The 22,250-nt window shown below is 38.9% G+C and overlaps 1 protein-coding gene across 3 annotated transcripts in view; it reads right to left on the bottom strand.

Annotated features, from left to right (window-relative positions):
- Positions 1–21,190, bottom strand: part of LOC105838416 (FERM domain-containing protein 5) — a 33,255-nt gene extending 12,065 nt beyond the window's left edge. Inside the window, exons 1-6 of one of the 3 annotated variants that reach the window (XM_012683962.3) lie at positions 20,748–21,190; positions 11,167–11,271; positions 8,366–8,408; positions 5,765–5,941; positions 3,563–3,774; positions 663–818 (exon numbers count right to left, since the gene is read on the bottom strand). In XM_012683962.3, the coding sequence (XP_012539416.1) occupies positions 663–818; positions 3,563–3,774; positions 5,765–5,941; positions 8,366–8,408; positions 11,167–11,271; positions 20,748–20,843 (789 nt within the window). In that variant the 5' untranslated portion in view covers positions 20,844–21,190. The remainder of the gene's footprint in view (positions 1–662; positions 819–3,562; positions 3,775–5,764; positions 5,942–8,365; positions 8,409–11,166; positions 11,272–20,747) is intronic. The other 2 variants (XM_012683961.3, XM_012683963.3) reach the window with 2 other exon arrangements.
- Between the last annotated feature and the right edge of the window lie 1,060 nt (positions 21,191–22,250).

Genomic DNA, 22,250 nt, shown 5'->3' with positions numbered 1-22,250 from the left:
TCCAGCAGAGAGCAGAGAGAAATAATAGGATTACTTAACTTACAATCACGTAGTGTCTGACGTCACATGCACATACCGCACGCACATACGCTGCACGCGAGCGGGTCATGCACGGACGAGAGCGCGCATTCTTACGTGCGGTTATCGTAACATAGTAGGGTACAGCGTTTGTAATTACAAATTAGAAGCTGAGATAAGACGAAGGGCTTTTTCTTTCAAGGGCTTGAAACTCTGAACCTTGTCTTGCGTAAAAGTGATATGAGAAACGCGGTTTTTAATAATTCCGACAAAAATCTAACGCGACAAAAGGGCTGGTCGTGCGTTTAACATTCAGAATTGAACGAACACTACAAATTCGACGGACGTTACAATCGAACAGTTTTAAGGATCTTCGTTTACGTTTGGAAGCTCATGCAACGCATCGCATGATACATCTAGGCTAATAGGATAATAAAGCCACGTTTCACTAGATAATATTCCCGATTGTATCTTCCATATAATGTTATAATACCTCTTAATTTTAGCAATTAAATCGTGCAATGTTACGAAATACTTTTACGTAACGTAGTGTTCTTGGAAAACTTGAAAAATTTTAATTATCATATGTGAAATATCGTGTCTATTCTTTTCGTCCGATCATAGTATCTAATCAATGTGTTTACCTCGCTTATCGTCACATGCACGATAAACATCTTCCCTTCGAAATTGATCTTCTGAACTTCCGACCAGCGGAAATGCTGTATCTTCCGTGAGTCTTGGAACGTCAGGATTCCACAGTGGTTAATGCCCAGATGAAGCTGCGTGCTCTTGTCGGGGTCCTGTATAAATGTGACGTGCAAAACGTATTTATCAGAAAATAGAATCGCAATGTGGGCAGGAACGTTACGCGAGATAATGCAAAAAAATTTAAGAAATTCCCATTTAGTTAATGCATTCGCCATATTTCGAAGGATTATCGTGAAATCCAATCGTAATATCATCTCTTTTAATTTACCTCGGAAATTATTGTTAGGTTTCGACTGATAACGTAGGAAAAACAATTTGTACGTATAATTACTGTCCCAGATGCGACTAATTACGCGGAAAACTTTTTTATTAAAAGTACCCGCAATCGTTATATATCTATTTGTAATAGTCTCTCACTCTCCGGGCCATTTTCTCTACGAGTCTTTTCTTTTAAATTTAATTTATTCAATACATCACTTATCGTCGCACCATTTCCGACAAGTGCACTTCATACATCGCGATCGCCAATGGGACGAACGTTCGGCGCGTGAAATAGATACTTTACATAGTGTGGCACCCTTTCTCGAGTAAGTGAGAAAATGGCTCAATGCCATAATAAAAGTGACGTTTTCCCTTAAACGGAAGACGGCCGCAACTGTGGATCGCGATTATTTCCTCAGCGAAAATGTCGCCGTGCAGCCAGGAAGTGAAAAACCAATAAATGACAGGTGCTACCACGTCGTCTCGTGCGAGGGTGCAATGAATGCATCGTGACGAATAATAGCGGCTTGTTTTTCCTCGCAAGCGATACGAAACATGAGATTGTTAGTTCGCCGAGTAGCTTGTGTATCATAGTTTATTTGTCAGCAAGAGTGTCCCGGCGAAGATAACGCCGGTGGTTTCAATGGGCGTATCGATCGATTGAGACATTAATTAGACAATGCATTACTCTAGCAGCACTGAAAATGCATCGCGAGCTAATATTGAAAGGCATTTCATCGTTAGATTATCGTGTTGGATTCGTTTCGTCACTTGAGATAAGTTGCAAGAAAATTGTCACATTTCGAATAAAAAAAAAAAAAAATAAATAAATAACGCGGGACATTAACTGCATTGTAACAGAAAAAGAATTTAGTGCTTTCAGCAAAAGCTGTTTAGTTGAGGCATTTTTTAACAGCAATCAAATATTTTGTTGCACCTGTGAAATTTATGTTAACAAAAAAAATTGTTTATAATCATTGAATAATTTTGTTTTTAGATATATGTATTTCAATTAAATTATTTGTTACAACAAATCATTTTTTTTTTAAGTGTATAATACGTGGATACTCCCTACCGATAACTTGCAACTCTAAAACGTTCACTACTCGATTCGTACAAGTTGAGAGGCTACTTTAGGTACGCGAGTTGATACGTATCGTGGTAACAATCGGATAAAGATGTTACGAACGAATCCTCAATCCGTTGTCGGCGAGGTATAATGGAGATACGCTCTTGAGGAAATCCCGCGGAAGGGTTTGCTCCTCGTTTGAATATCGACGAACGCTGCTTCATATTCTGCGATATTGGAGGAGATGTCAATGGCAGCTAGAATCGGTTATCTTCGAGAACGTTTCCAACCTTGCGGAACCGTCCAATGAAAAATATAGTCCGCGCGAATCGAAATTATTGCAAATTAAATACGAGCTCAATGATGCACGAACAAATGGAAATCCGTATCTGGTACTTCAATGTAATGTACGCGGTTAGCTTACATTGATAATATTTATATTGAATTTTGTAATGCTCGAATCGCGAAACTCGTGTTTTAAACAACAAACATACAAAAATAATACTGTAACATTGAGAATATTTAGTTATCACAAATAATAAATGTAATTATAGATCCAGGTATATACTTGAACGTTCCAAAACGGCGAAGTATCACGGATATCGTGGCGAAGTAAAAAAAGGGTCGCCGATTTATGAAACGAACACACAAAGCGCGATCGTTCTCTTGCGAGGAAGATAAACCGGTTATAAACTCTTATCGACATAGACGAGATATACGACTTTTATCCGCGTTACCTATACGGCAACACTCGGCCGCTGCCTTAAATTTATTAATCCACGTTCATCGATCTCGAAACTCGCAGCGAAGCCTCATTATTCTTGCGCCCGGATTGCGATCTGCATTTTTGATAAGGATGAAATAAACGATGCACTTTTGCTGCATTCTAATGAAGCTATCGAGTGAAAGCTTTTTTTTTAATCCTTCTAATAATAGTCCAAGTAATTGCAAAACAAATAATTAAAAACTCGAATCTATCATTGAGAAAAGTGGGTCATCGGAAGCGCGATCGCATTCCGTTACGCCAATAAATCGGTCAATCTTGAATTTTCAAACGAACGCTACTCGTAAAGAGTCGCGTAAGAAGCAACGATTATCGGTACGAAATTTCGTCAAAGGACAACGGCACGTCGCTAACCGATTGAAACATATTGCCGGAAATAAAGAAGGGCGTCATTAGCATCACGAAAGGAAACGACCATGAGAGTTCACTCGAGTTGGTCACGCTATCAACTCCGTTAGCAACGTTCAAGTTTGTTCCACGACAATGTTGTCGTCCACATTGTTGTTGGTCACGATTACTTCACGGCTACGATTGAGACAACATTGAGACCGGTTCCCTCGAGACTTTTGTTCGATACAAGTTCAAATACCAAGTTTCTCCAGGTTCTGTTAGTGATATCGTTAATGTTCGCAAGCAGGTTAAAAGCGCATCAAAGAATGAGTTTCTGATTTGAAATTCATTTGGCATTACTCACTCGTTGCTACAAGGATAACGAAAATTACCTTGACCGGATGTGGATCGACCGCGTATGTATCCAATTGCGAGGCTATCCTAAGGAAGTAGTTTTCCGCCTGTTCCGGCGTGAACCCTTTCAACTGAGTCTGATGTAACTCCATTGCCTTCTCCTCGATCGTCGGCGTCTGGGTCTTCAGTAATTTGTGCTCGGAAATATAGTTCCCTTCCTGGATCTCGGGATCGTAATCCCCCAATTCACCTGAGAATTCGAGAAAGAAAAGCGGTCTCGTAAATATCAATCGTGAGTTTCTTCTCATTCCTTATTCCATACATAAATACACACGCAGAATTTATTCATTTTATTTATCTCGATAGGAAAATACCGGAAAACTATAGTACTATGGAAAGAACACAGTTGCTATTAAAATTTAACCGAGTAACAGTTCTGAAAATAATTTTGTAGAATGTTCGAGCGAGAGAGTTTGTTGTTGGAATATCAAAACTTTTTGTTTTCATTTTACATTTATTTTAATGATTCGACAAAATTATTTTCAGATTAGCGTCAAACTAAATTCTTAGATACTTTGATAAAAAACTTTCCGTGTACAATGTAAAAATGTTACCTTTTTGAAAAACCCTTGCATCAAAAAAGAGATGCTCGACGAGAATAATTATCGAGTACGCTCTGAGATGATGATCGCATGACGGTTATCTAGAAAAGTGACCGGCATTCATCGCGAGTATATTACTCACATCGCAACAGGGCGCGGACGACTGGACATAAATCGTTCACGATGGAGAAATGAGCGCTGCTTGAACCGGATGTCAAAGACAAATAACAGGGAAAGCAAACAAATCTCTCGAAATATCAAACTAATCCACGGCAGTTCCTTCCCGAATTGATGAGAAAAGTCTGTGTAAAGAAAGCCATTTATCACGCGAAAAACGTACGTGGAATCTACATGAAAAACGGCTTACTTTAGCAAATCGGGGAAATCGCATGCCGATCGCGTTCCGCTACGAGGAACATAAGAACAGCTATCGCCAAGGTCAGCAAAAAGATCTATCCGAGAGCAAATAGTTTTTGCAGTTACAGCTACGGTTCGCTAAAAGGTGAACGGTCTAAGAGTTGATGGTCGACGACCGAAGTTTTAATACAAAGAGTCACGATCGGCTACGGTAGAAAGTGGCGGGTCATTGATTGGACCGGATGGTTATACGTACTTCCCGATAACGAGATCGCAAGACAAACAAAAGGTGGAATCTTTATATAAGAAGGTATGTCCTTATGTAAGAAAGAACACCAACTCTCCGGACCTTATTTTCCAGATTGATTTCGATCGGTCTGAGATTCCGTAAATAGTTACATCGCTAAATCACGCGGAACTAAATTTAACGGCATATACAGATGTGTATTAAAAGTACCATCGATTACAATTTCATTAAAACTGAATACCCGACTCCGACACTAACCAGTCTAATAGCGAAATTGATTAATCCCCTGTATTTGAACAGCCCATTATTCAACTGCTTCTACTTCGTAATAGACTTTATCGCGTTTTACGAGAGACGCTGACAGATTCGAGGCATTAGCAAAGATCTTTTTTTGAATAAACTTCAAAGAAAATAAACGTAAAACCACACGACCGTATATTTCATTGGGAATGGTGTTACACGATTGATCGGGCGGCGATCAACGAACAGGGGTAGATACACGATGACCGTGATAGGCCACTGGAAAGGAAATCCTGAATTATGGGATTTCCCGAAGTCGAGATAAAGGAATAAATTGACCGAACGGGCACATGAAGCGCAGAGAAGCTGAAACTACAGGAATTATGTGTGCTGCAAATGCTATGCACTGTTCATTGCTCACGAAATGAACCAATATTAGATAATACAAAATCATATTTATCATCATAATATTAACCGCGTCATACTAATCATTTAACCATCCGCCAACTTATAATTATTTAATTAGATTCTTTATTAATCAGAAATATTTATTAAAAAATCTTTAATTTAGAGAAAATTTATTTCTTGCAAATAAAAAAGGATAAACGGATATATGGAGGGAGCAAATTCAATAGTCTTTTTCGTTTACAAAGACGCATTATAAACGTAAAGCTTAAGATCTAAGCATTTTTTTGAGATTTCGTGCTTCGTTGTCATTTCTTTCGTTAAGACATGATTGCGATGTAAAATTCGAAGATGGAAAATCAGCGAAGGATGACCTAGGGCAAACTTACTTTGCACGATGCAAGCCACCAGAAGCGCTGCCTCGCCGGAGGTACAACACAAACGTCCGTAAAGCAGGTCCCTTTTGAGCTGCTGGTACACTTGATACCTGGTGATCTCCTCCTTTAACCGCAGAGGATCGGGCGGGTAGAATTTCACGCGAAAGCACAGCACAATCTCGTGCATATCTGGAACATAGTGACAGCAAAAGATCGGATATGTTTCGGCGGACTAGCGTCTTCGCCTACAACCACTGTGTTGTACTTTTGTTGTGCAAGAAAAACGCCACGACTTGCGATTTAACATGTGGTTAACTTCTTAATGTAATTCCACGCGCTTGATCTTGTATAATCTTGGTTGCAAATTCGATGAATTTAACACAAGTTAAATCCTTATTTATTCTCTCCACACAAACTTATCACGCGTACACGAATAGCTATTACATTATAGGGAAGAGTTGTTGAATGCATGCCGGTTGCCTAAACATCATTAATATTTTATATTTTTACTTAATATAAGTAATAGACAAAAATATGAAATAAATGAGAAGAATGAGTAATAGAGTAAAATTTTTTAACAAATTACATCTTGCTTTGTATGTGATAACAAAAAACTTAAAAGATCAGGTACAACTAATACTCATTTTTTATTAATTTATACATCTGATAATAATATATAATCTGAAACATCAAGCTACAATGTCTAACACTTACTTGGATACAAATAGGTATGGAAAGTTAATAAAAAATAATTTAAGTAATACGCATACAATAATTCTCCTCTATATGTGGTATATCCTCGGTCGCAAATTCATCGAATTAATTATACAAATGTAAATTTAATCTCCTTCGTGCAAACTCATTACGAGTGAGTGTGAGAGAATGTGTACTACGTGCGCGCGCGCATAGCATACAAGTACATTAATAGTATAAGTATTCAATAATAGGTAGTATAATCACAAGTTGTATATGACAGTGTAAGTATTGCCTGTCGTCGTATCCATTAAACTTTCCCTGTTATATATATATATATATCATTGTATATTTATTACGTAACGACGTGATCGATCGCAATTATGTAACTATAATTTAGTAAGATGAATTTTGAAATAATTCGACAGCATTTTCCATAACTAGTTTTACGACAGAGCGATATGTGTATATCGATCTCTTCTCTCTTCCAGGAACGACGATCGATACACGCGATATCAAAGGAAATAGCATTTGCTAGTATTCTACGCGTATAAAAACACTTAAACGAAGATGGAAACGGGAAGCGCAAACGGCGACGAGACATTAGCGGAATAATGGCTTCGCATGTGAAAATGCAACATTTGTAAGTTCTCATTTCGCACGAATTCACGATGATTATCCTGTCGTACTTGCGTATCCTGTGGCAGGATACTCGCATCGCGCAGGAGTCGCGAGGATATTTATTTTTTTTACAAATGAGAGGAACAGCTGGCGCAAATACTCTATATATATATATACACATTACAAATGCATCGCCGATGCAAATCCGGCTCTACACTCGATGATAACATAAAGTCGCCGCCTCCGTAATGCGAGGTCGTGATCCCATTCGATACGGTATCATTATGGCTCATTGCCTTCGATAGATATAAGATACTCGCTTTGAAAAACCGTCTTTGTAACGTTGACCTTTCGCAAAACGTATGAATATCGAGCAAATCGGGCCAGATAACGTTTAATCGGTTTTGACTTCGTGTCGCGCGCTTTGTAAAAAATAGAAATGCGTTTATGACGTAAATATATCGTCATTAACATTATTACCTACGAGCTCAACCGGTACACAACGAAGACGTTTATTCGCGATTCACGAATATCTTTTTTAGCCTAAAATTAGCTATTCAAATCTAATTAAAACATTGCAAGGGAAGAATCTCCGTGATTCCTGTCGTATCCTCGATGAGCGCAAGATTATTTTCTTTCTTCCGTTCCCGCGACATCCAATCTCTCTGTCGAGCGGATTATGTCGTTTCGTCGGGCGGAATTTTCGGGGCGGAGAAGAGATAAAAAAATATATATATGTATTCCAACGCTTTTGGACAGGCGTCTGCTCCGAAGTCCGTTCAAGTTTACGAGAATAGGCCAGCGGGTCGCGACTGCTTGAAACTTTCATGTGACATCGACCCGACGCGACGTAATCGGGGGCGGGAGGGAAAAGTTGTGCCTCGACGACGATCGACCCTGCTTCGGTCACAGCTGTTCCTGCGTTCTCTGCGCTGCAACGTCATTGTGGCCGATCGACTATAACGCCTTTACAGCAATATAGAATTTCTGCGTCAAAGCGGGATTGCTCCGGAACGTAATAAGACGTTTGCCCCCTTCTATTTGTGTGTTCCGGATTACAGCCACGTCCGTTGCGTCGCTACTAATCGCGTCGCGTAACCGCGAATGAGATGATTGCTGCAATCCGAGGGCGGGAGAATGTTCAGTACGCGTTTCCTCGAAACGGAATAGAGAGAAACGTTTTTTTTCAAAACTTGCTTATCGAAAGATAACGGTGACGATAGGTCCAGTTTTTATTTAAAGATCGCTGTACGTATATAAACGAGAGGTAACGTTTGTCAAATTCCGAATGGTACTAACCTTTCACCTGCTTCATCGCCGTTTTCGCTAGGTCCAGCCAATGCTGCAAAAAAAATCAAATATATAATACATATTACATAAACATGCTACATTGAAAAAAAAAATGTTAATCTGGTCAAATTTTTTAACTTGATCAAATCTCTTCAGTTCACGTATTTATGCATTTAACTTAAATACATAAAATGCTTGAACTGTAATTCAAATATTTATATATTTAACTGAAATATACATAGGTGTAAGTTACGTGAGAATTACTGTCATTATTATTAGAAATTCTTATTATTTATTTATTACCAGTCCATACCAACTGTTACAGTTGAACAAGTATTTTAACGCTTATAAGTGCCGTGTTTATAACATAAATTTAAGATACTTCGAATGGTATATCTGGTTTCCTGTGTGTTACTTGTCCAAGGTAGCGTATACGCTATCCGATTCGCGCGTAACTACCCCGCGGAAAATGAGAAACAAAAATACGAAGCACGAAGCTCGTCATAACATTTTTGTCGTAAGAGCCTCTAATGATTCATTCGTAACAACCCACGCTCGCTCGTACGAGATATTTACCGTTGGAAAATTACGCCGACGGAAGTTGCGCGTCTGTTTTAATACCATTTCAGCGAGCACATCGGTGAAGATATTAAAGTGACCATTACATTAGACGCGCGTTAACGCAAGTACGTGAACTGTACGCGAACGCGAACATGTATCGTTCACGAATTGCTGCCACTACAAAGTGCTGTTGTTATATACTACGCCGGAGATTTACGCGATGAGTTTTAAGAATCTATAATATATCGGATCAAGGATCAGTTGCAGCGAGCAATTCCAAATCGCCCACTCGAAACTGCTCGGTGGATCCGCTCGAGAAAATAATGCGAAGCGAATAGCTCTACAGTCCACCGTATATCTCTTTAAGCCCCTCGTTACAGTAGCCACCATTAAAAAAAAAAAAAGAAAAAAAATAAAGCCTCTCGACAAGACGCCGCGCGGGTCAGTAACAATCGATATAACGTACGATACAATTTATCATCCTCGGAGGATTTGTAGGTAACACACGTATCTCTTTCGGGGTTCATTGTCGCTTATTGAGTATAAGTGCAAATTTCCTAGAAATTGTCGCACTGCGCAAAATGCGATGAAGGATTATTTTACAATTTTCATTAAAAAGTCCGCCGTCGGAGCCGCGACATAAATTCAATTGCGAGCCGAGAGAATAGTGGGAGCGATGCCTGAGGTTAGGGTGCGGCGCGTTAATTTTTAAAGAAGACGATGGAAACGTTTGCGGATGTCCGGACGGACAATATTGATTTCACCGGACCTCAACTGAAAAAGGCTAGAACTTGGCGGGATGCTGTTTTATACTGGAATCACAAAAGGTTACGCATTTTTCGCAGAGTAAAAAACAAAGAGTAAAAATACTTCCGCTAAAATAATGTAGGGTTTCGAGCGTACTCGCCGTTTATTTTGTGTACTTTAACGACTATTGTGTGGTTCGCTCTCAGTAAGAAGATAATTTCTTATGGAAGAGAATTAAAATACATCTTTGTTAAATATCAATTTAAATACGACGGAAAGAATGAGAAATAACTGTTTTTCTATTTCGTAAGAGGTAATATTTTAATCTCTCGCGGATTTGTGTTAAAACTGACATTATTTTTGTTCTGGATTAAACCTTAGGCAATCAAAATTAAGATCAATGGCTTTTCCCAGCGTACTCGTACCACCCATTCGAGTAAGTGAAAGTGCACGTGCGTTTCAAGACTGGTTTTTCAAGAATGCCCGTGCGAACAAAAACGTGAAAAAATTCTGGAATTTTGCTGAACTAAATTACGACTTAATAACAACATAACTTACTGTAAATAAGATGTGACTTTCGTTAAAACGATAGAATGTATGCAAAACGTGTACAATTTTCACGCAAATTTCCGTATCTATTACTCTCTCTTTTCCTCTAATTTCGATCATTATTAATTTCATTATGTAAAAATAAATTTCGCCAATACGTATTGCAAAAATCGTCGCATATTTAAATACATCCATATTTCTAACGCGTTTGCAGGTCTTCGCGACGTTCAAACGTGTATGAGGTAAATTAGATTTATATCCTCTGGAATCACGGCGATCGATGCGTTGAAACGCATCAATCGTACGAAACGACACAATTATTATTATTTCGAGATCGACAAACTGACTTTTTTCGCCCCTTCATCTTGTTGAAATGAAATGTGTAGACAACACACGTTTGATTGCAAATGCATCAAAGATTTCATTTACCTGATCTAATAATAAATTCCGTGTCTTTTTGGAGATAAAAATTCGACGGCGTAAACTTTAATTTGAAATGTTACGGGTAAGGAAAGGAGCGGAATAAATAATTTCGCCGTTAACGCGTGTTCGTGAGCAAAGTACAATAGTATACCACGGTGAATCGTAGTTGGTATTTCAAGGCACGCCTATTTTTAAGTCCTCCGGAATTACATCGATGACCTAAGAATAACGATTACGATGGAGTGCACGGCGCACGCCATGCCGTTCCAGGTGTTGGTAGAGCGAATTTATAATTGCGTGACAAAGATCTCTCTCTGTCTTCCGCAAACGCGTTCACCGTCATTTTCTAGAGTAACATCTTTTTAAAAACCGTAAGCTGCAATTATACGAATACTTCGTGTCGCAAGTGTGTCCGACTTTGACTCGCTCGTAAAGATGCGACAAGCAACAGGATGTGTAACAAAATCGGAAGTGTGACGTCTCGAGAGCCAGGTTTCCTTAAGTATTCAATTTTAAAAATGTACACTTACCCTTTCCCTTTCTTTATCGACGTAGCGAAGCCCGAAGTAGTCCATCTCCAAAATGTTGAGCTGCTTACACACATATTCGAGAATGTGTCGTCCTTTGTCTTGTGGCTGCAACAGAGAAAGAAAACCATCATCAGATACAATCAGGTCGTGAATGCTTCACTTTATTTCCTCCGCTTTATTTTTCATAAGGGAAAGAAAGCCATTGAACGTAGAGAGGGTGCAACAAAAAAAAAGGAATGGCATATTGCTGGTGGAGGCCTTTTACATTTTAGCCTTACATTTATATAAGAAATCTCATACAATAATTCTTTAAGACTTTTTTCTTCTCTCTCTCTCTCTCTCTCTCTCTCTCTCTCTCTCTCTCTCTCTCTCTCTCTCTCTCTCTCTCTCTCTCTTTATAAATAACGATTTCCAATATCAATATTGACGGCAAGATTATGTAATCTAGAGATATCATATAATTTTAACACGTCGCATGGAAACGCAAAAGGTGTAAATAAATTTTTCCACAAGTGGCTTCCGTGTTTCTGAAGCAAAAATTCCCTAAAAAGAAAAAATTGAATAAAAACAGGTTTCACCTTGTTTTTTTTCTAACCGTCATGCAAATGCAACTCAACGGCACTTCTTTCTATCGCAATTCCTAGACAGAGAAAAAATGACATAACGCGTACAGCGCGTGAAATACCGGAAGTCCGATAAAAGACAACTGAGATCCGGCAACGAAATCTTCCGTTTTCATATCTGAGTATCTGAAACGCTGTACGCGTTTTATATCCGTACGATTCTCACATGTTAAAATTATACATATATTCAAAGTGCATTATGCATGCACATTACGCGAGCAATACTAATTTCAACTCTGTCCTTATCACAATCTATGGCAAATAAATAATGTTTTTTCCATAACTTTTTTTAAATAAATAAAACACCTTACAGCTGCGACAATGTTACGAAAGTGTGAGCTATAAATCAAGGATCTCGACGCCTTTGCGACATACTACTTCCCTATCTTACGGAAGCATGGGACACGTGCTTTAACGTGATAGCTTTCGCAACCGAGTCACACGAATGCTTCCCAGAACCTTTAATTTTATATGTTGTTTTTATTTTTAATGTCTTTTCGAACATATATATCCTTTAAATTATATTTAATTTTTCATAATTTCCAAATCAAATATAAGTGTTACCTTAAAAATTAAAAAAAATATATATATATAAAATTTACATACAAGTAATATATGATATATATGATATATATACATACAACACACACACATACACACACAAATAAAATTTATCAACGCTTTATTCAAGCCGACATTATACGATTGATAGCAAGTTGAAAAATGCATGTAATATATAAACATAAATACGACGGTATCATGCTGCTATATTACAAAAGAAATATAATCAGCATAACGACACATATATAATATAAATTATGTAAGAAACGACTTGGTCGTGATCTTTGTAACGAAAACTGTGATTGGAAATTGCTGCAATTATTAAGCATAATATCTCTGTAATCACGAGCTAAATATCAGCCGATGCAAGGTTACGGATAAAAAAAACTAACGAGGAAAATACAGAAAAAAATATTATTTGCTTATTCTTACGTAACATTTATATGAGAGTTTATGTAATAGTATTATTTGCATCTTAAAATGCAAACACATTGCATCCTAAAGAAGTGCTATTTCAAAAGAAAAACTACTTTTATAACAGACTTATTGAGTGTAAAAGACTTACACGCGTATATGGTTAGGCGTTAAAATAATTAATTTGAATAATTTCTGGAATATGTATTTCTTATATTAAATAAGGGAAATTTGTGTTCTGGTTAGATTCAGTATACAAATTCTATTGTTATGTGAGATATATATTCGGAGAAACACTGAGGACAAGTGTCTCGACCACTTTAACACAAAGTCATTATTAATCGTTAACACGTATAGTTATTAGCATAACGCATTTTTCTTACAGTCACTTTCACAGGTTTTTTTCCTTTTTTCTTTTTACGTTCGTCCGCTTTATATACGCATTGGGATTTCAAATGGGATACTTTGCGCCGCGATATGGAGCGACGGCACGCGTGCAGCACAACGCGAAATACGGTAGTATGCCACGCTGTATATTTTTGCAAATGTAAATTTCTCTGCGAGCCTGCACTATTGAATGAACTATTCCCGCGGAGACGCAAAATGTCACGTCCCGAAATAACTCTCGATTGTATGGAGAATCAAATTAAATATTTCAGGGTAACATTCACGAGAAGTTGGGCTACTACGGTCTTACTACAAGTCATAAAATAGCCCGAAACACGAGGCAGGAGAATAGGCAAAACGAAAGTTTTTCATGAAGACGGAGATGCCGGGGGTCACGTCATCCCCCTGCACACACGTCGAGTTTTTAGCGGACCTCACGTGTGTGTGTGTGTGTCAAGGGCCGGCCACGCGCGACAATCGAGCATGTCCTGTGGCACAAAGGTTTTCTCACGGAAGTCCCTGACGTCTACCGAGAATGTATTACAAGGGACTCGACGTGTTAGCATTATTGTATATTAATAGGAGGGAGGTCCGGTAGCGCCCTCCGCGAGTTATTTACCCGCCCAAGATTGACGGCAACGAAGACGGCAAGTCGCCGGTAGTGCTTGCACGCGCAACTCGAATTCAGAATGATGGCACGAAATGAGCATTAAATGGGATCGCTGCGGAGATTACCGTGGAAAAGTGATACAGGTGGCAAATTTTGAGCGTGAAATGCATTATGGTGAGATATCATGAAATATAAAGAAGATTTTTGTATAGTAATAGGAATTACATTAATAATAATTTTATAAAATTGTTACTATCTTAAAATATAATTTTTAAATTACTAAAGCGTTTTGTCAGTAAAAGTTTGATACTTCGAGAATTTTAAGATTTTTAGAAATGTTATATGTAAGTCATTCTGTTTTATTTGCTCGCTATTTAAAAGAGCTGAATAATAAAGAACTGTATATATAGCGTTCTTGGCTTGGAATAATTCTCGGAAATTTTGCGAAAAGAGAATGAATTTTTCCATTGTTGTATTTTCTTAGTTTTTTTTCTTTTAAGATAATGTCATTTTTAAATTATCCTTTATGTCAACAGTTTTAAATTTTTTCACATTTAAGAGCTCTAATAACTAAGTAATTCGTATTAAGTTCGCTGTCATTTGTATTACGTTCATAGTCGTTTCTTTTCCATATTTTTCATTAAAAAATATATATTTCTTATTTCCTCGATTTTATTTTTTGAAAAGTTAAGATATATAAACACGATTGTATAAACGCGTCCTTTTGGAGAAAGAAAAATAAAAATTCCAGCGTCATATTTTTTAGATGAATTTACTGAAGAGAAATAGAAACAGAACACGGCAAATATCGGCGCTAAAAAGTTAAACTTGACTAAAGCGATACAATGTATGTACATATTATCATTCTTCTAAGGAGAACGCACATCTTATGGCTGCTCTGAACCAAATTCCTAGCATAAAGTAGAAATCGGTCTCTGCCACGCGCGCATGCAGTAGTTCAAGATCGAATGAGTCAGCCATCAGATTTCAACACGGCGCGCCGTGGTCCTCGTGAGTTCTCGACTGATTTTTAACCTTTAGTTTTATCAATTCTCTATGTTATTATATTGATAAAAATATTAAAGAGATAGAGAACAGAGCACTTTAATTTGTAATATTAAATTCCAGTTACCGCATTAAGTTATTAATATAGGCTCTTGAGGTAAAGAGGTATCAGAGAAGAGAGCTCTTGACGTGAAGTACTAGTTGGCGGTACTTCGCATTGCGATGAGAAAAGATCTTCCGATCTCGTTATCTAAATATTAACTGGATATTTAAGGAAAAACAATATGAGTAATTAAATGGTAAATTAAAGCTATGAATAATAAACGAGCGCGGTACGTAATTATGCAATATAGAATGCCGCTGAATGCGCGCATACAAATGAACTATACAAATCTAATTTAATCAAAGGATTTGCATACATTGGCCGGAAATATAAGCAGTGTCGAGGACCGAGATAGTCAATATCGGAGATATCGATATTTAAGTCTGCTTCCATATTATTTAATTATACTCTGATCTAATATATGTATGTCATTTAATGTGCTGTAAAAATGTGCATGACCGTTGATTCGTTGACAACTTTGAGCTTTCGCAAAAAAGCAGGAAACTCTTATCAATTCTTATAGAAATCGGCATGATTCCGATCTAGTCCAAAAGATGGAGGGAGAACGATAAATAAAAGATACGTACGTACACGCGAATAACATGAATAAACGTTTTCTTGAGCATCCTCGAGACGCACGCATATAAAATTCAAGTTTCAATGTGCAATTTCTGCTGCACGTGGAGCGTAACTTTAAGCTTGGTCGTGAGAACGAGAGGCACACTTTAAATTCTTTGTAAAGCTAATTTGAACTACGTAACTCTTCAAACTTACCTTTTTGTACTGCCTATCACATAAATATGGCAAAAGCGAATAGTGCACGTATGAATAAATTCATACCTAAAGCTGTCTTTGCTACATAAATCAAGTCTATAACGTTATCTCGCAACATTTGGCTCTCAATCTCGCTTAATACTCATTCAATTTCCTTAAAGATTAGTTTTCTAATTACTCGTCGTAAATCAGATCGCGTTAATCTTATTTCTCTTTCAATTGAATTATTTTTGTTTAGGTCATTCGCGCCATTCAATATAAGTAAAATTCATCTTCGTAGGAGGAACAGTAAACCTAGCTGTAAAAGCCTTTAGAAATAAGTCACGAGTTTCTGCAAAGTGCAAATTCGATCAACAATTGCATGACATTATTGTCGTGGAATTTACATTTATCTGTAATAATTTAAGTGCCTCCGCCACGTCGGTAGGGAGTAGTAAGAGAACGGCTATAGAACGGCTATCATTGATTCGCGTAGCCTGGTGACCCTGCACCTCCAGACACGGCGGTTCTTATAGACATTATTGTTTGCGAAAAGAGAGATCTGTTGAACTTCGCACTTGCAAGTGTAATCCCGACCGCGAGATCGACTTTGTGGAACTATTCCTTCGACTGTCCAAATAAGATGAATCGCGTGGTATAAACAGGATTGTTGTCATGCGTATGAGGAATGTTCATCCTGTACGAAACCGAATATTATTGTATAATATTGTATAATATTGTGAGCAAAAGATTTGTAATGTCTCGTGGCGAGTGAAATTTAAAAGATAAATTAATTTAAATGGAATCTCGTGTTCCGCCATTACTGCATCCCGCCAATGAAATATTTGTTTTGCCAATTTGTCGTCGATATATTTCTTGTATTTTTTATTCTTCGCTGTGATCACGTGTGCAACCTCAATTTTTCAAGACGGAACTTTTCACTGAAGTATATGTAAGACAAGTCGTTTATGTACGCGACATATTGAAGCTCGCAAAATTGCATTTCCAAATAAACCAAAATATATGCGGAACTCTCTCAAAATCGTCCCGCTAATTCCAAAAACTTTCATCTCGCGGTTGCCCCGAGACAATTCCCCGCCTCCTTTATGATACATGCCGACGTTTACTTTGGCACGGATCATATTGTTGCGGTCCGAAGAAGGTTAAGGATTATTATCGACTCTTTATTTCGAGGGCGAGATCGAACGCGACGAGGCGAGCGTGCATAATGTCAGTCAAGTTTTTAAAGACACTTTTAGGCACGAAATAATGTCGCCCGCCGGCTATATCAGCGTGCCAAATGGACCGCATTAATGCAGCGAGAACAAATAAAACACGATGGCCTAGAATTCAGCCGAAAAATCAAATTATGCGACTGCCATTGAATGGCGCAAAGACCCCTCCCCCCTCTCATCCACGCTTTCAATAAAGGTAAAATTTTAAATTCCCCGCAAAATAGCAAGTTTATCCCATTTTTCATTAAACTTACGGGACAGCGCGCGCAGCGACTCTACCTGGAGATACCTCGTCTCACACTTATGAAATGGAAATGAGAGATAAATATGCGAAATTTTAAAAAGTACAAGAAGAAATGTAAGTATCCCGCGACAGATACTTAATCAAATGTTTTCAACTTTATTTTTGGCGAGCTGCAAGTATCGCGCGGAAGTATATACTTTATATTACACGGAGATCGTGTATTTCTCGTTGAATTTACTGCATCATGCGGGTATTTCCATCTTTATGGCCAAATTCCATATAAAGTACATAGAAAATATAAATCATAGAAAGGATAAAAAACAATCTTTTTAAAGAGTAATCGAATAAAAATGTTTATAACAGTGCGCAAATGTTTGAATTATCCCCCGTCCTTCTCGCCTCTACTCCTCGCCGTTGACAAAATCTTGAAAAACACAAATCGGCGGAAATATGCATAATGTTAAAAAATACACAGTGGTAGCGGCTTTGCACAATTATTGTGCAAAGCCGCTACCACTGCATATTTTTATAGCTTGCTCAATGGTCAACAAAAGCTCGATTTATTGGCTTTTAATGTGCGCATGCAGGAGAGCCATGCGACCCTCTCCTCCCAATCGTTCGGCGCTTAAATCCGAACCGATGGCTTCCCACCCTTTCGTTCCGATATGGCCGCTTGCCAATTATCCCGTCGTAATGTCCGCGTCATATAACGTGTCATTGAAACCATCCCCTGTATGTTTTCTGCGCCCGCAAACGGCACATCACCGGCGCGTGCCTAATAAAGAGAAACGAACCGATCGACATCAACGGATCGACAGGCGACTCTATTTCCGGATATCCCGGGGATGACTCGCGATAGTCCCAGAAGAGAATATTCACGCGAGCACAGGGGGGCGGTGGAGGAGTCCGTAATATGGTACCTGGCCTTTCCGAGGTCCCGATCCCTTTAGGGATTTCGACGAAATTCGGTACGCGTTAATTCCGCGGTTTTCGATGAGAGCGGGAGAAGAGGGTAAATGAATGTTACACAACGTACAAGTAACGCGCGGGAAATGTTTGGAATGATATTAATTTATCGGGAAATATTCCTCAACTGCTCGCGTATAGCCGCACAAACCGCGTAGACTTGGGATATAGCGACTGCTCGTCGAAACACGTAACGAGATCAATAGAGAATCGCTCGGTGGAATTACAAATTATTTCAGAAATCTATCTCGGGCGAGAACAATGCGAGACGCTTCGCAAATTTAATTAGCATGTGAAAAATTCAATTAAAGGGGCTCATTCTCTCACTCTACGTGCTTAGGGTACACTCGACGTTCCTCGCCTCGTGCGCGGAAACCGAGTCAAGCGAGTAGCAGTAGGGCAGGCGAGACTCCTCGAGAGCGTTTTTGACAGGGTAGACCGCGTGCATACAGGCGGTTTTCTGGAATCGATCCAAGCCGCGGGTGCCGTCGCTGCGACTGAACGTCAAAGCGATCCACGGACACGATACGGAGTCACGGTTCGTCCAGCGGTGCTCAATTTCCATTCAGAGGGACGAGCGACACGTGGAGCGAAGCATAATCGCGCTCGGATGTGTCTCAAAATGAACGTTGTAATCGATAATGGAAAAAGCGCGTATTCTTTCGACAAATGCCGCCGTCATGATCGGGTTATGTCTTTGGTATCGCTTGAAATGGACTCCGATCGGAATTGTTGAATTATTATATTTCCTCGATTTCCATTTTGTATTTTCTAGGACCTAGGAGAAGTGAAATAATGCTCGAGTTCCACAATAGATTCCGGTCGGAATTATTTCATTTGCTTTAGGAAGTATAACAAAAATTTGGGGGAATAATTGAATATATAATCTCGATTCGAAATCCATGTCGAATAATTTTGTAATACGTACCCTGAACGTAAAAATACAGAATACATTTACAGATCCATAAAAAACAGAGATAGTGCAAGTCATAGCGACAAAATTCGCATCGGAAAGTATCGAGATACTCTTGAATGTTTCGATAGAGATGATGTGCTCGAGGTCTTTTATTTTCTTTCACGTTTCGCGAAATCTTCCACATTTCTTGCGTATTTCGTCATATTTTTCTAACTTCGAATTGCCAAACGATGCGGTAATCATCGTGACATCATCGGAGAAGGAGGATTACGCGTTTATCATATTTCCATTCCCTCTTTCCCCTTCTGGCTCTTCTTTCGCGTTTTAAATATTAAACAAAAAGAATATGATATACAAAACAGCTTCTTAATGCCGTCACCATTATTACTAGAAGCTATTAATCCAAAGCTATATACGACGAAATACAAGAAGATACTATCGATTATATAACAATACAATGAATTCACATTAACATTTTATTAATGGACGTCAAGTTTTCGTCATGCCGAACACCTTGCCGTTTTATAGACACGGTATTTGGAAGAAATATCTCACTTGTCGCATTTTTAACAATATTTTAACATTTCTTGTTTCACACTAAAAAAAAAAGTAATATATTCAATAAAATATGTTATTGCGGGCTGCCAATTACAGATATACTCAATACAATAATATATGCTATTGCAGTATCAACATTATACTTGTATTAATAGCAAATATTATTGTATTGAGTATTTTATGTAGTTGGCAGCCCGCAATCACATATGTTATTGGCTATATTACATTTTTTTCTGTGCAGAAAAATATCAAGGCACCGATAATTTTTGAATTACGTGAAAAAAATATACATGTACTACTCCCATTTATCTTACATTAATATATAACTCTAGATGAAAATTCAGCTATATAAAGAAATTTTTTAACACTTTTAACAGTTTTTTACACTTTGTTTCCACACAAAGAAAAAAAATTTGCTAAAATCGATGTGTGGTAGCAAAATTTTAGCTATCAAACCACAACTGAAATTTAGCTACTATGTACAGAATCTTGCTGCTGCAACTAACTGCAACTAATCTTTTTTTTCCGCGTAGAAATTCAAGATAACTAAACTGACACTATTTTAATGTAAAAAAATTGTCATCAAATACCGTGCTGAGCTTTTTCAAAATTTTAATAAAACAAACTGCATTAAACTTGAATCAGCACTTGGATGAAAATTTACTGAGGAGTAGCGTCGCAGGATTAATGGAATTCTAATGCAAAAACCCAATTATACAAGAAATACACGGCACTAAAGATGCGAAAGATAATAATAATAGATGACGATCCCTCTTGAAGTCACTGAAGAAACTTTAAATTGAGAAATCCGTAATTAACAAAGAATGCGCGAGAAGTGGAACAGTTTGCATGGAACCGTTAACGAAACCCTGGAGTCTGTTGAAACCCTGGAGAATCGCAATCGCGATTCGACGACGAAACCACGCACGTTGCGACAATCGTTAGAATCCTCTCGCGTCGTCCCCGTTTCGGTAAGTGCCATCCATGCCTGGCGCGAGTGTCCTGGCGCGGGTCGGGCTGGAGGGTGAAAAAACCTCAAGTGCACGGGGCTAAAATGATAAACAGCTCTCGGTTCTCGTTCAGCGCGCAGGCGAATAAGGGAGAAGAATAATCCGCGGAGAGTCTAAAAGTCGCGCTCGCGCGCGTGAATATCCGGAGCAGAGCAGAGCAAAGCGGAGCCGAGAGTGGCGGCTCTTACAGTCTTACCTGAAAGTCACAGTAGATGATTTCGTTGTCGTCGAACAGTCGAATAGTGGCGCGATGCACCACCGTCACGTCGCTCTTGCTGCCGAATTTCAACATTTCTGCCCTCAAGTCGCCACCCAAATTATCCCCGCGGCCGTCATCGTCCCTTCCCCCACAGCACCACACACTGCCCGTTTATTAATCGCGACACGCGCCGCCGTCGTCGTCGTCGCCGTCGACGCCGGTCGTCGTTGTTGTTGTCGTCGTCGTCGTCGTCGTCGTTGTCGTTGTTGTCGCCGCTGACGCGCGACCGTACTCCGTTTCCGTATTAATCGGCGAGCTGGCACGGCACGGCGCGACGGCACGGTTGCACAGCGGTGAACGACGACACATCACCGTAGCGGAAGAACGCGAAGCTGTCTGTCAACCAGTCCGTCCCACTGCCGCTGGTGCGCCGCCGCCGCTGCGGTCAACGCGACGCTGCCACGTCTCTCCGCCGGCAGCTCGCGAGTCGCGCGCCGTTGCCTGGTTGCCGTCACCGTCGCCGAGTGTCATGGCGGCCACGTCAGGTCCCGCCGGATTTCGATTATGCAACTCTCAAAGACGGTAGATCGCTGCAACATTTTACAAAATTTCTCTATTTTGTTTTTAATACGAATTAGAACTATGTTTGAAAAGTTTGCGGCTTTTTTAAAATTCTTCATATGAATTCTGATAACCTAGAATTTCTAAGATTTCTTATTTTGTAATTTTTAACAAAATTTTACGAATTCTGAGAAAAATTTCGCTAGGATAGAGTAGAATTTGTCAAGTGTACTATTAATTATTAAACTCGATATACTTGATTACTATTTAATTCAGAGAGGAACCTGAAAGCGGCCACGGCGACCTTTTTCGTGCGACCGATATTTGACTTTTGACTAGCATCAGCCAAACGTAAAGCCCATTCCACATTAATCGCAAGCAGCCAGTTGCGACTTGCTACAGCCAATGACTGTCGAGCTTCAACTAGATATTAGGCGCTCATTGGCTGTTGCAAGCAGTCAGTTGCGACTTGCGACATCCAATAAGCGCTTAGTTTCTAGTTAAAGCTCGACATTCATTGGGTGTTGCAAATTGCAAGTGGCGACTGCAGTATTAATGTAGAACGGGCTTTACATCCACGTTCGGCTTCGGCGCTGAATGTTAGTCAAAAAATATCGGTCGCACGAAAGAAGCCGCGGTGGCCGCTCTCAGGTTCCTCTTTGATTCAATTAATATCGAATTTATAAACTCGTCATTAATTGTAGAATTATGGAAATACGGAACAGAATATGGAACAGACTCAACAGACACAAATTGGCTGCGTTAAACAAAAAAGCAGTTTTACAACTGTCGTAAAATTCTTCAATACGGATTGGTTCTTGCTCTTAATTCCTGTCGAATCCAAATGTATAAATCAATCATATAGAATAATTTTACAACAGTTGCAAAGCTGCTTTTTCTGCTGAACGCAACCATTATTATCGTGGACATAGCAGATAG

This window comes from Monomorium pharaonis, chromosome 4 (genome assembly GCF_013373865.1).
Source record: "Monomorium pharaonis isolate MP-MQ-018 chromosome 4, ASM1337386v2, whole genome shotgun sequence".
Lineage (NCBI taxonomy): Eukaryota > Metazoa > Arthropoda > Insecta > Hymenoptera > Formicidae > Monomorium > Monomorium pharaonis.
Note: the sequence above shows the minus strand (reverse complement) of the source record. Positions and strands in the feature narration are given on the sequence as shown.